This window comes from Pteropus alecto, unplaced genomic scaffold, assembly GCF_000325575.1.
Source record: "Pteropus alecto unplaced genomic scaffold, ASM32557v1 scaffold326, whole genome shotgun sequence".
Lineage (NCBI taxonomy): Eukaryota > Metazoa > Chordata > Mammalia > Chiroptera > Pteropodidae > Pteropus > Pteropus alecto.
In genome coordinates, this window is record NW_006438873.1 from 455011 (window position 1) to 470766 (window position 15756).

General features: G+C 39.7%; 1 protein-coding gene across 1 annotated transcript in view; it reads right to left on the reverse strand.

Moving 5' to 3' along the window:
* Window positions 1-318: 318 nt before the first annotated feature.
* Window positions 319-15756, reverse strand: part of LOC102892935 (peptidyl-prolyl cis-trans isomerase A) — a 24222-nt gene continuing 8784 nt past the window's right edge. Inside the window, exon 2 of the mRNA XM_006915965.3 lies at window positions 319-842. Within this exon, the coding sequence (XP_006916027.1) occupies window positions 339-842 (504 nt within the window). The 3' untranslated portion in view covers window positions 319-338. The remainder of the gene's footprint in view (window positions 843-15756) is intronic.

The window sequence follows — 15756 nt, forward strand, 5'->3', positions numbered from 1 at the left end:
TTTCTTTCTTTCTTTCTTTCTTTCTTTCTTTCTTTCTTTCTTTCTTTCTTTCTTTCTTTCTTTCTTTCTTTCTTTCTTTCTTTCTTTCCTTCTTTCCTTCCTTCCTTCCTTCCTTCCTTCCTTCCTTCCTTCCTTCCTTCCTTCCTTCCTTCCTTCCTTCCTTCCTTCTCTCTCTTTCTCCCTCCCCAACTTCCAGCTATTAACGGTAATTCCTTAATGTCATCAAACATCTAGTGAAATTTCCATGATCGAGTTCCTTCCTTCCTTCCTTCCTTCCTTCCATCCTTCCTTCCTTCCTTCCTTCCTTCCTTCCTTTCTGATAAAACAAGTCAAATTTATTAGAGTTGTCTACAGTCAGCAATGGTGATCTTCTTGCTGGTCTTGCCATTCCTGGACCCAAAGTGCTCCATGGCCTCCATAATATTTATGCCCTCTTTCACCTTGCTGAAGACCACATGCTTGCCATCTAACCACTCAGTCTTGGCAGTGCAGATGAGAAACTGGGAACTGTTTGTGTTGGGTACAGCATTTGCCAAGGACAAGATGCTAGGACCTGTTTGCTTCGGAATGAAATTCTCGTCATCAAATTTCTCCTCATACATGGACTTGCCACCTGTGCCATTATGGCATGTGAAGTCACTACCCCAGCACATAAATCCTGGAATAATTCTGTAAAAGCAGGAATCTTTATAATCAAATCCTTTCTCCGCAGTACTCAGAGCATGAAAGTTTTCTGCTGTCTTCGGAACTTTGTCTGCAAACAGCTCAAAGGAGATGCAGCCCAAGGGCTTGCAGTCAACGGCAATGTCAAAGAACACAGTTGAGCTGACCAAGGCTTGAGACTAATGGCTCTGGAGCGGTGGCATCTGCAAAGCCTCCTTTCTGTTTCTTGAACACACTATATATCTCCACGTAGAGCCTTTGCACTTGCTCTTCCCTCTGCCCTTCCCCCAAATGTTGCAACGGCAGAATTGATCACATCTTGCAAGTTTCAGTTCACTTGTCACTTCCTGTCTATGCACATAAACAGTTCTGGTCCTCACTCTCTACCCCTCAACCTGCTTCATTTCTCTCTACCTGACATTACATTACCTCATTATATTATTACATATTACATTATATCATTATATGATTCTATTACACATATATTATACTATATTAAATATTCCATTATTATATACCACATGATTACATGTTATTATATTCCATACAACATTATATTCCATTATATTATATATTATATTATTCCATATAACATTATATTACATTATATTATTATATTACATATCATGTTATATCATATATTGTATTATATATTATTACATATAATAGTATATTACATTTTTATGTTACATGTTACATCATATATCACATACTATACCATTATGTATATCATATATTATACTACATTATATATTATTATATTATATTAATTATACTATTTATTGTCTGCCTTCTTTCACTACCTCACGCTATATTTTTTATGACTACCTAATGTTATTAATGTATTATAATGTACTTTAAAATTTTTTTATTTTATTAGTTCCAGGTATATAATACACTGGTTAGACATTTATGTAGTTTATGAAATGATCTCCCGATTGCTCTTTCTCTCCTCTGGCTCTACACATAGCCATTACATTACTGTTGACTACATTTCCTATGCTGTGCTCCGCATCCCTGTGACCATCTATCAACCACCAATTTATACTTCTTTAACCCTTCACCCCTTTCTCTCAGTCCCTCAACCCCTTCCCCTCTGGCCGTCACCAGATTGTCCTCTATATTTGTGAGTGTGTTTTTGATTAGGTTGGTTTTTTTTGTTCCTTAGATTCTACATATAAGTGAAATTATATGGTATTTATCTTTCTCTGTCTGACTTATTTCACTCAGCGTGATAACCCCTAGGTCTATCCATGTTGTTGCGAATGGTAAGATTTCACTTTTTTAATGGCTTAGTAATATTCCATCATATATGTGAACCATAACTTCTTTATCCAATTGTCTGTTGATGGGCATTTAGGTTGCTTTCATATCTTGGCTATTGTAAATTGTACTGCCATGAACACAGGGGCGTATAGATCTTTACAAATTATTATTTCTTTGGACAAATACCCAGAAGTGCTATTGCTGGGTCAAAAGGTAGATCCATTTTTAATTTTTTGAGAAACGTCCAGACTGCTTTCCATAGTGGCTGTACCAATTTGCAATCCCACCAACAATGTATGAGGGTTCCCTTTTCTCCACATCCTCACCAACACTTGTTCTTTGATTTATTGATGATAGCCATTCTGATAGGTGTGAGGTGATATCTCATTGTGGTTTTAATTTGTATTTCTCTGATGATTAGTGATCTTAAGAATCTTTTCATATGTCTATTGACCATCTGTATTTCCTCTTTGGAGAAATATCTATTTAGGTCTTCTACCCTATTTGTGTACTTCTCGACTATTTCCTCCACTTGGCTGGACATTCTGTAGGATGAGAATTTATGCTGTCTTACTATTTTAATCTTGACATGAGAACTGCACCTGGTCTATAGTAAATGTCCCGAAGATATTCATTAAGTAGTATTGTTGATTCAAATAAGTGAAATGTTTCAACTTTATTTTCTAAGAAAAACCTTGGAACAAGACAGCGAATTGGGATATTTTAACAATGTGATCATTTGGAAACTTGGCTTTCAGCAAATAAGCATTCAATAGTTAATTTGGAGACACATTGGTTCCCCCAAAAGAGTGTTAAAGGAAAGGTTTTGGTTGGGGTGCCGAGTTTATAACATGTCAGATGCTGATGTGGTCCGTGGTCCAACCCACCCTGTGGAGATTTCCAAGTGTGTGATTGAGGATGAAAATGATATTAGCAGTTCAGGACTGATACTCAGGGGATGTGGTCTCCTGGAAATTGTGAAAGCAGTGGCCCAGGACATGTGGCATATAATAAAAATTGACTGATAGCATGAATGAAGGAGGGTGTTGGAAACCTACATGTGGTACAGGTTGATAAACCCTACGGCACAGGCTGATAAAGTGACTTGCCCAAATTGCACTGGGTGAGAATCAGCAAGGGAATTAAAAATAGAGAAGTTAGGCACTGGATGAGGAGCAGTTTTCAGTATATAATTAGAAAAACCACAGCAGGACATGAGGCAGCTACAGAAACAGAAAGACTAACAGAACACACAGCAAGTCTTTTAACATGGTTATGGAATGCTGAGGGGAATTGATTTTCCTTATGCAAACAAGCAGTACTTTTATAGTGAAAAATAAAAACAATGGAAAATAAACATTTTTAAAAATCGACTTTTCAAGTTTCATAAAGCCTCTGTGAACAGAACCCCAAAACTGAGCTCATTCATTCTATCATCATTGGAAATTTGCATACACCCAAGAGTTCTCAGGATGAACAACAAGAGGTTTCCAAGGCCTCCATATTTTCTGTCCTGAAGTGTCAAATTGTCATGAGACACATAATAAATGACCCTCTTGTAAGAAATTGCCCAAAGGAATTTTCTCATGTCCTAAAAGAAAAACATAAATAGAATTATCCAAAGTTAACAGAATTTAAGAGTACATGATTAAATTTTGCTCATCTCCTGCATATCAATTTTCTTTTTTATGTCTCTAATATATATATCCTTCCACCAGTTAAAGGACAAAATTAAACACTATTTTGTAAGTTCTTATTTATTGTAACTGATGACAAAATCAACAGAAAAAAAAGTGTTGCTTATTAAGTTTTATGGAACAAATGAAGGTATATAAATGAACTCAAAATAATCAAGCCTGGTACATGAAAAAAAAGCAAATACTGGTTTATGTCATTTTAAGGAACAAAAAGAAAAAGAAAAAAAGGTTGTCAGAACCTGAAAATTAGAGAGAGAAGCTGACTAAAAATGGGTCCAGAAAAATAACTGCAAAACAGATGGTGCATTTAAATCTGTTTACTGTCAGGAAGTGGATGTCTCCCAAATACTGACCACATGGTGCTGTGGCTCCAAGAACACTGCTCTCTTGCTTAATCACACTGCAATGTATATATTTCTTGGAATCAAACCTGGCTTTTCAGCCCAGAGGAAATTCCCAGGGTAGGTTGATGAGTTGAATTTGCCTCTGGAAACTGGGCCATCTGTTAAAACTCAAACTGTTCTGTCTTGATTTGCACCAACTTTCCAATCTACTCATCCTTAGCTCAAATGCATTTTTCTCTATTCCGGAGTCATGTGACATGAAGGTTGATACTTCTTGTTATCTTCAGAGCCATGGTCTTGTCATGGGCCGAGATAGGGAAACGATGCATGCAAAGGCAGTGAGAGATAAAAGGGATGTTTAACATAAACCACCTGGTACCCTGTGTCTGGCAGTACATTGAGGACCAAGCAAACTGGGTTCAATTTCCAGCACTGCTCTTTGCCAGCCTTGTGGTTGTCCGTGCAATCCCCCAGCTCTGAGCCAGGTGTGTTCTAGATGATGGCGTACGACAGTAAGAATCAAGCATAGCCTTTGTCCTTCTAGGGTTTAAATTCAAATGAAGGAATAGATAGCATACAGCTCAAGCAAATTTAAATACCAACTGTCCACAGAAAAGAAACACGAATAGTCTCTCATATGTATGAAAAGATGGTCAACCTCAACCATGATAAAAGAAACCTCAAATAAAACTTCAGCATACCATTTCCCACTCAGCAGGTAGTCAGAGATTAAAAACTTGATCACGTACTGTGTTGGTGAAAGTGTAGGAGTCAGCTGCTCTCATGCATGGTTGGGTTGGAGGAGGATGACCTGTAACGGTACATACTCCGAAGAACAATTTGATGATATTTGTTAAAGTTACAAATTCAGAAATGCTTTGCTGCAATGATTCTTCTTTGAGTTGTCATGTAGCAGACACACTCTTGAAAAAGGACTCGTGTATAAGATTTTCCACCATAGTGTTGTTTGTAATAGCAAGAGATTAGAAACTCCCCACTCGTCAGGACTGATTCAATCGACGTGGATAAATCTATTCATCAGAATCTTTTTTTAGTTATTAAAATTAATGAGGTAGCATGACTGTAGCAACAGAGGATATGGCAGTCATGAGCTGGCACTTCTCAGATCTCTTCCCACAGTGAACGCCATTGGCCAACAGCCTCAGCTGTTGCATTCTGAAATTCATCACTGTAATGGCACCAAAGCCATACTGACCCCAGGCTGCACCCAGTGGGGATATCAGTGCAGACCCACTCCTGGGAGGCACAGGACTCCTCAGGCAGGTGACTTTAACTAGAGGACTGCCCCAACAGCCTTCCTGAACCTTCCTAGAACTATACTGCAAGCTAGGACTTTTCCACCCAACCTTCCTTAATCCATTCTCTTCTTTACTCAGAGTCAGACCTGCATCAGAATTCAACAGTTGTCCTAGACTCCCCAAGCTTCCTGTTCAATTTTCCCTCACAGGTCTTCCCCCAAGAAATCTCTTTTATATCTAATGCTGTTTCAGTGTCTACTTCTTAGGGGGCAAACTAACAGAAGACAATCACCAAGACATATTGCCAGGTATAAAAATCAACATGCAGAATAGTGTCTAAAATGTGCACACATTTATGTGTGTGTGGAAGGTATAAGCAAATAGAAAGAGATATGTAAGCTGGTACATGCTCAGAACATCTCTACAAAGATATATATGGTCAATTTCCGTTATAGGTGGTAGTTATGTTCTCTAAAGCCACTGTGAATGCTGATTTAGCCAATATCGAATCACATTTTCGTCAACTGATCTACACATAAACTTGTTTTATATGAGTTTTATTTAAAGGCCCCTTATTAAAATACATGGTTGATTTGTTGAAATTGAACTCATGGCCAACAGCACTATAACTCATGCCTGAATGAGTTATAGTTATAGAAATATACAGAAATGTTATCTAAAATATTTTCTCCATAAGGCACATCACAGCCTTCTTGTACTTGAGAACACTAGCCAGTATTTCAGCCCTATGCTTGGAGGACATTTTCAACAGGCTAATCTCTAATAACAATCACAAAAATTTCTCCCCAAATGTGGCACTAAATAGATTGCTATAAGGGCACTTGTTTATAGCATGAGAGCTGAAACAAGATGGAAGAGCATCATTACCTTGTCCAAACTCAGCTAGGAACGTTCACGTGGAATTGCTCAAATTTTTCATTGCTGCACATCAGTGAATGGCTTTGAAAACTCAATGAATATTGATTTGGGGGCTAAAAATGCATTTTCATGAGTAGGCAAATTCACAAATATGGAATCTGCAAATAAAGAAGATGGACTGTAATTGTTAGCAGTAATTGTCTCTGGAGAGGTGACCTAGGTAGGCGAGACACAGGAATAGGCACAAAAATTCACTCTTTAATGAATATTCTATTTCTTTGGATCTTTATGTCAAGTAAATTTACTACGTGTTCAAACAAATAAATGAACGGTTTCAAGAAACTGCAACAGTGACAAGAGTTAGTTAACTCCTGAAAGGTTTCATTCTGCCTCCGGTATAAAGGAAATGATAATGTCTACATCAGTGGATGGTGGTGAAGGTTTTAGAAAACTAGTTAGAAAAAGGCTTGGTGTGCTGTCTAGCTCATAATAGGCATTTGATAAAGAAGAGAGCTATTTTAATATCCTTCTCCACTCTTCTCCAAACCTTGGCTCTTAAGGGGAAAAAGTCTTCAGCCCTCCTTCTAGTTACCCTCCTGGCTTCTGGAGCCCTGTTCATACCCAATTCTTTCCTAAGTTCTCTTCCCACTTTATCACTGACTATTCCAAGAACTCTGATTGCCTACTTGACATCCATTCTACTCTTTTTTATTTTTTTAAATACACACTCTAATTTTTTTTAGCACAGCAATGTGCTCAGTTAAAAATATCTACCTCCTTAGAATTCCCTTGCAGCTGCATGAATGGGGCAGGCGAGCTAGTTCTGGCCAATGAATCATGGCAAAAAATTATCTTGGCATTTATTCTTGAATAAAAAGCAAAGCTTCATGAGGAAATTCGGCCTTTTACACTTTTTTTCTGTCTGGAACATGGATGTGATGCCTGGAAGTACAACAGCCATCTTGTGACCAGAAGGAAGAGAGCCTTACACAATGAAAGATGATGAGGAAAGACAAAAGGAGCCTGGGTTTTTAATGAAGTTATTGAACCATAACAGTCCATCCTCAGTTATAGAAGAAAAATATTATTAATTTAGGCCATCATGGTAAATTTTTCTCACATACTCAGTTGAGATCAGCCTGAACTGATAATTGCTTCCAACAGAACCTATGCATTCCACAAAAGGTGTGGACAGTCCTTGCCTGTCTTCCTCACTAAACTTTATTCCAAGACAATTCAGCTAAGGCCACAGCCCAGCCACCACAGGGTGTGCCAGTTCTAGCCCAGATCTCTCTCCTCAACCTCAGCTCCCAAATGCCACTAACTGCAGGGTCTCAGTTCTTTTACATTCAGGTTACTGCCTCTATCCCTCTACCCACAAATGCACTTCTCCTCTTGACCCCTGTTTTGGGTCCTGGTTACCATTCGCTTTGCAAAACAAAGCCAGCCTCACACCCAACCTTGATCTGTCCTGAATGGCTCTGTGCCTCAAATCCATCTGTAAACTAAAATGATTAGAAGACATTTTTTCACATGGGGTGTGGTGAGGATTGCAAAACCTCTCTGGGCTCTGAGCCACTTTATTGGGAAGAGAATGTGCTGACCAAGTAATGCATAGATCCAGGGGGGCTTAGCTGTTAGTTATGTCCTTGGATGCAGCTGCCTGGACACACATGCGTACACATGATCTGGAAAGCCTTCAGTTGTTTTTAGTTTCAAACCACCAACAGGGGCTGTGGGCTTTGATGTAACACGAGGAAGCTGGAGTTTAGATTTATTTAAAATACTATTTGAATGTCTACTGTGTACCATGCACTCTTGTAAGTACTGGGGATAAAACAGAGAACAAGTCAACATCCCTAACCTTGTGTTGCTGGTGCAGCAGTAGTGGGGAGAAATAGAAAATGAACAAAGAAATTGATGTACAGAGTCAGGTTGTGAGAAGCAACAGGGAAAAAAATGAAGCTGGATAAGGTGCTGGTAACAGTACTAGGTGGGGATGGATTTAGTGAAGAACTATCTGGGGAGATGACATTTGAGCTGAGACCTCAAAGAATTGAGAGACGTCTAGAACTTTCAGATTTTGTAAATAAAAATGTAGGTTACTCAGTAAATTTGAATTTCACATAAACTATAAGTGCATGTATTATTTGGGACATACTTATACTAAAAATTATTCAGTACATTGCCACGCAACCTGAATCAGTGTCCTGTGAACCATATAGGAGGATATAGACATAGGCATACTGTATGAGCCAGCCATTTCACTCCCAGAGACTTACCCAAGGGAAAATGAAACTCATGCCTATACAAAGACTTGTATATGAATGTTCATAGATATTTTATTCTTAATAGCCCAAATCAGGCAACAACTCAAATGTCTATCAATAGATGAACTGATAAATTGAGGTGCATCCATGCAATGGAATACTATACAGCAAGGAAAAGGAACAAACTGTAATTGTCAGCAACATATAATTATCTCAAAACAATTAAACAGAGTAAAAGAAGCCAAATAAGAAAAGAGGACATATTACATGCTTCCATGTATATAGAAGTCTGAAAAAGCAAATGAAATATAGTGGCACGAAGTAGACTGGTGGTTTCTCAGGGAGGAAGTGTGAGGAGGCAAAAGGGAAGAGGCTGTAAAAGGGCAAAAAGAAACTTTTGGGGGCAGTAGATATGTTCACTGTCTTGATAGTGGTGAAGGTTTTGTGGATATATATAAATATCTGCACACAAATATATATGTTTGACTGGTTTAAATACCTCATATAAATGGAATCATATAGTATTCATCTTCTTGTGACTAGTTTACTTTACTTAGCATAATATCCTCAAGGTCTATCCATATTTAAGCCTGTGTCAGAATTTCTTTTCCTTTTAAGGCTGAATAATGTTCTATTGTATAGATGGACATTTCATTTACCCATTCATTCATTGATGGACACGGGAGTTGCTTCCACCTTTTGGCTATTGCAAATAATGCTGCTGTGAACATGGGTATACAAATATTTCTTTGAATCCCTGCTTTTCATCCCTTTGGGTATATACCCAGAAGTGGAATTTTTGGATCATATGATAGTTCTGTCTGATTTTTGAGAAACCTCCATAGTTTCTTCGTCAACTCTTAACCTTGTTGCACTAGCACTCAACAAAGTCCAGCTAAACACCAGCTCTCCCTCCCTCACCTCAATCCAGAGCAGTCTCTGTAGAGTTTTATCACCATCATCTGAATCACAGGGTCATCCAGGTCTCTTCTTCTTCCCTTTCCTCTCTCATCCAGTGGCAGCTAAATCCCCTTTTTTCTGGCTTGAACTGTCTCTCCTCCCTGCCCCCTTTCATCTTGTCTCCTTCAGAGCTGTCCTCACTCAGTCCAAATCTCTCCTCTCAGATCTAGCCATGTCTCCCCATCTCTACCGCTCCCAGTTTAGGCTAAACCACGCCTCGGCTATTGGGTAACCAGCAGCCAATAGCCTCCCAAAGCCATCCTGATACTCCAGTTACAATTACCAACCCTTTCTCCTCTCTGGTACCCAGGGTAGCCCACCAGCACAGCGCCTGCCACATAATGAGCCTTAAAAAAATTAACATTTTTATCTATCTATCTATCTATCTATTTATCTATCTATCTATCATCTATAAAACATTATACATGTCAGTGGATATACACGTTTTATATATATATAAATATATATAATATGGATGTATAAAACATAGGTGTGTGTATATATATTCATGTAGAGAGAGAGACAGAGAAAGAGATTCATACAGAAAATTGCTTAAAAATATTTATGTTAGGTTGATAATTATAAGTTTCTGAAAGGTATTTTAAAAGATTTTTAAATTAAAAAAATAGTAACAATCTTCAAAAAAACTGCAAACTATACAGAAATCTACAAAGCTAACTAGTGAAAGTCATTCCAATTCCACAGGGCCAATCACTATTAATGTTTTCTTGTTTTTTGTTTCTCTGAGAAAGTTTTGTACAAAAGAAGTATGTGTGTCCCCGTGTGTGCACACACATACATGCAGAGATTCTTTTTTATGGGAATGAAATCATATTCTATACATTGTATGGCACCTTCCTTTTCTGTTTTTTGAATCAACACTCAATTCAGGACAACTTTTTATACCACAGTGCTAACCACTATTACTATTTAATTTTTCCTTCCAGAAATTTTTGTGTGTATAAAAGTATAAGTAAATACAGATAAATATATACATACACACATTTTTTAAATAGAGTTGAGTTCCAACTCTACATATGGCTCACAAACTTGACTTTTTTTTCTCTCTCTCTCTTTTTAACCCAACAGTATGTCCCAGGCAACTTTCTATGTCCAAATGCACAACTCTGCATCCAGCTTTTGGACAGCTGCTTATGATTCCACAATATGGGCACAACTCTATCTGTTCTTATATTCCTATAACGATAGACAGACAGAGTATCTCCAATATTTTGTAATTCCCAACTAAAATATGTGCTTCTGTGAGCATTTCTGTAGAGTTAATTACTGGAAATATGTTTTCTGTGTCCGGTGTTATTTAAAATGTTGCTAAATCCTACGAAATCATCCTCCAAGATGTCATGCCCTGAAAATGGATGTGAGTACTCACTTATGCCTGCCCTCAGCAGCTCTGGCTTTTATCAATATTTTAATTTTGTGATTAGTTTGAAAGTGAAATCTGGCACTGTGTTATTTTGATTTGCATTCCCTAATCACCCAAGAAGTTGATCCTCTTTTCCTCACTTTCCCGAACTTTTCTCTTTCTTCTATCATTCATCTAATTTATCGTTTTGCTCCCATGTCTTTTTCCAATTTCCCTCCAGACTTCTCTCCAATTTCCCACTCTACAGAAACCGACTTGTAGAGGATTACAATTTAAACATCAGAAACAGAATGTGACAAAATGGCTGCACTGGAGAGTCAGAGTAAAAATTGGCCCCCGCAGGATCTCAGGAATGAAATGTGCCAAACAGCCTCCAAGCTGGGGATTAAAGTCTTTCTTCCATCTGGAATCTGGCGTCTACAAAACAGTCACCACACTGTGAGCCTTCCCAGAAAAAGTACTGCGTTGCCTGGCTACCCAGTAATGTATATATGACTTGGCAGCTGGCCTGGCTTTGCAGCTCAGAGAAAAATTCCAGGGTGGGATGCAAGCTGAGGTTCCAAGGACAAATGGGCTAAACAGTTTAACCCCTTCTTCTCAAGGAGATTGAAAGGAGGAGCATTCCAGGCTCAGGAGACCCAAACCAGGTATTCAGACTCCAGGGTCTTCTTTTTTACAAAAAATGTGCTTAGCAGGACCCAACTTGTCCATAAGCTTTGGCTGTAGAGTTCATGAGATTTATAATCCACATGGCAGTTCTGTGATCCAGCATTCGCAAGAACATCTTCCTATTTAGACATAGCCTGGCTCAGATACTCATTTGTGTTGTGGTTTTGGGATGCTGATTTCTTGTTATAAACTGAGGCCAATTACACCAATCTGGGTCGGATTGTGTGGAACACCCAACTTACAGAAACTGCCTCGACAGAGTGGGAAGATGATATAGAAATGCTCTGCTTCTCTCTCCTCTACTTCTCTTTCGTATATATTCGGTCGGCTTGCCCTCCTTCAGGTAGTTCTCATAGAGTCACTGACACCCTACCCTACTCATTCCACTTAAGATTTCGCTATGGCTTCCATACTAGTTAGTATTCAAGGAGGGACTTACCAGCCCACAAGGTCCTGCCTCCATGCTCTGGCCTCACTGGTTTTCATTTTGCCTTTTCATTATATCAAGGTAATTCCCACCTCCATGCCAGATCAGGACTGGCTCCTTCTCATCTTGTGGGGCTCAGGTTAAATATCATCACCTCGAAGAGGCTTTTGCCAACTATTTCATCTAAAATGGCAGCTAAATCAAGTCTCCAATCTCACTCTAGGCCCCAGACCCTCAATGCCACTGGGTTCCCTGAAGATGACTCTCACTCTCCCACACCCATTCTATACCCCACTGTGTAAAAAGTATCCCCCTTTGTTACTCAGAATGTTATCTCATACTCGTTGAGGTGGGCACCTGTTAGTTTACCCACTCGATATCCATTCCCCTTTATTCTGGTCATATACTTTCTATTTTATGTGGGGAGGCAGGCTACCCCCACTTTTAGTCCTTGTAGTTTGAGCGGTGATGACATCACTTCCTGATCCAGAAAAAAGCCCCAGGTCTGTCCAATCAACATCTCAGGCATTGACTCATGGATAGGCCTGGAACTTTAGTGGAACTATTGAAATAGAAGCACTCTGTTGCCACTGGGATTGTTCAGCTGGTAGCACCCATGTCTGGAGCTGTTGGGAGCCATCTTTACCGCCTTGAGGGGAGAGCCTGGGACAGAATGAAGCCAGATCTGAGGAAAGTAGGTTCCAGAGGCTGAGACATAAAGATCCACCTTGATGACATCTTTTGAAATGCTGGATCTAACTGTACTTGAAGCTATTGACCTTTACAGATCTTGAGCTAATACATTCTCACTTATTTTACTTAAGCCAATCTGAGTTCATTTTTCTACTTACACCTGAAATATGTGGAACAGGTAAAAACCCTATCATAAGCCTTTGTAACTACTCCATTTCAAACATTAAAGTCATTCCCGACTCTTCCCTCTTCTCCATTCCCCATATCCCAAAGAGTTGCCATGTCTTGTGGAGTCTACCACATAAATGCATCTCCCATTTCGCTCATGTTTTTAAACTGTATGCATCCATTTACCATCTCTTGCACTGATCCATCTCCTAAGTTGCAGAATTCTCTAATGCTTGCTTGCCTCCACACTTGCTCTCTCCATACTATTCTCCAGCCAAAAGAACATCCTTCCAAAACACAAATCTGTCCCTCACCTGCTTAGAAACAAATCTTCAGTGACAAGAGACAGAAATATTATTTGCTAAAGCAAAAATAAACAAACAAACATTAAAGTTGTTTACTGAATTAGGTAACTGAGAGGCCCAGGGGTAGTTGGCTTTAGGAATAGATGGACCCAGGTCCTCAGAAATTTTTATCAGAGCTTCATCTCTGTGCATCTCTAGGCTCTGGTCTCCCTAGCAGGAATAAACCCCAACACTTGCAGCAAAACTCTTAGGGCCGTTTCTTTGGCCTACATTGAGTCACATGTCCATCCTAGAGCCAATTGCAGTGGCTTCCGTTGACCAGGCAGAGGTCACAGAAGCTGAGTAGAGAGGCCAGCTCTCCATAAGCCCCATATACTGAGAGGGTTGGAAAGGGGGTTCTCCAAAATGAAAAGGGTGTCTGACTGCTAAAAGAGTGAAGACTTGGTAAGCAAAACCTTATATCTACTACACCTATCCAAAGCATACCCTTAAGATCCAGTTCAGGCTCCATGAGGCTCACTGTGGCCTCCTCTGCAGCCACACTTCATCTGACTCCATCACTATACCTCTACGCACTTGTGAGAATAAACTCCGTCTGGCTCCCTCAACTCTCCCACCCTAAACTTTTTCACATGTCCACTCTCAAGTCGAATTCTTGTTCCTCTTATCTTCTTCTTTTCAACAAGCTCCAGATCAGTTTTGAGGCCCTCATTACATACATAAGTTACTTCCTCTAAGAAGGAGGTCCTGAGACACCACAAAGAAGATTTTGGTTTGAACTATGTAGCACTCCTCCTTGTTTCTTTGGGGATACTAATGCTGCCCCCTATTTTGGGGACTGCTTCTCCTCTACTCACATTTCCACCAAAAGTGGTCTATTGTATTATTCTCTGTGCCATGGGCTTAGTGTGAGGCCCAGGACACACCAGTTAAGAAACTTCTTTTCAGGATAAGGGAAGCAAGACACCTCACAGATGAATAACCTAGGAATAACACTGTTCTGACCTCATGGGGAAGTCTTGTGTGACAGCATGCTGCCAACATGTCAACTTAAGTGGGAGAAAGTCACAGCTGCTGGCTGCATTCTATCACCCTGAGCAAAGCTACATCCCTTCCCTCCCTGGGGTTTGGTTACCAGAGCCAAGAAATTCCCCCTCTTTGCCTAAACTACTGTGAGTTGTTTCTGTCATTCACAGCCCTCTATGACCAGCTACACCCCTGCCATTCTAGAGTGCCCACATGTGTTGATTGAAAACCCTCATTTTGAGCAGGAGGAGGCTTAAAGTGAACTAAGCCTGCCTTCTTTCTCCTGAAACCAGGAGAGTCCTATAGGACTACCTCGAGTAAACCACCATCATATGATCGATGTACCTTCGTACATAATACATTGATGTTAATATATGAGTTGCTATTCTTTGAAGGAACTTCATATAAAGGGACATTTCTGCCTGCTGATGCCATGCTGCATGAGAATTCCATTTAAAATGAGTTGAGTTCTGGAGACACATCTAAACATGTGGTGGTCGAAGGATGGAATCTGGAGTTATCCTGCCTCAACTCCCATTCTAGCTCCATAAAACATGCTTTGTGTCTGTAAACAAGTTACTTAACTTCTGTATACCTCAGTTTCTTCATCTGTGAAGCAGGGGTGATGATTTTTTTAAAAAGTATGACCTCAGAGGATTGTGGAGAGAATAAAATAAGAAAATCTATGCAAAATACACAAAACCGTGCCTTACATATAGTCAGCCCCAACTAAGTGTAAACTATGACTTGCTGAATGTTGAATAGAAAGAAGTGACCAGAAATATTTGCTACTCCACCAGAAACGTGTGAGTGAAGAAGGAAAATATGAATGTGATCTGAATTAAGCTGATTTGTGTATTTCATTATCTGAACATACATGCATTCCTTGCTTTTCTTATAATAGCTACTATATATGCAACCCCATATGTTGTCTTTGCCTGCCAAAACTTCACTACATCTCTTCTGAAACATCCTTTCCTCACTCTCATTTCCTATAGCTCAGGAGGGGCTGATCTCCACCCTGCTGACTCCAGGAGTGTGCTTTGGAGAGCTGAAACTCAATTACTGGATTTGTCAATGTGGGGGTTAGTGTTGTCCTTTCAGGAGGATGGTATAGTGGAAAACTTGATTGGAATGGGGTTAGGAAAGAAGGAGTTATGTGGAAGTAGAGAGAGGGACTGTAGAGTTAGATCTAACAAGGAGAAGGGAAATAAATGGTGGAGTAGCTGAATAGAGATACGGGGTCAAAGTGGACTTTTTAGGATGGGTTATATAGTACAGCATGTTGGTGTACTGATGAGAATGTTCCAGAAGAAGAGGAAATTTTGGCGATGCAAGAGAGGCAGAGAATGCTAGAATGATGCCCTTGAACAGAGAAAAGAATGGGATCCAATGTGAGGGTAGCCTTAGAGAAGGGTGTAGGAGTTCATGCATAGCAACAGGGGAAGGGAAACCATAGAGGCCCAGATGCAGATACAAAGGTAGTGTTAGAAGAATGTGACAGTCTCTTTGGTTTTCCAATAGTATTTGAGAAGAAAGTTCTGGTGCCAAGTGGCACACAAAATTGCCACACCCCGAACACTGGGCTTCAACTTGTACAGCTCTGCAGGAATGAGGTAGTAGTGTGCAGTGGTTAGTTAGGAATCAGAACTCTCCCTCCCCAACAAGCTGGGTTCAAAGCTTGGCTGTGCTGTGTATTAGCTATTGGACAAAGTACCTCTCCCTTTGGTGACGCGATTTCCCTAC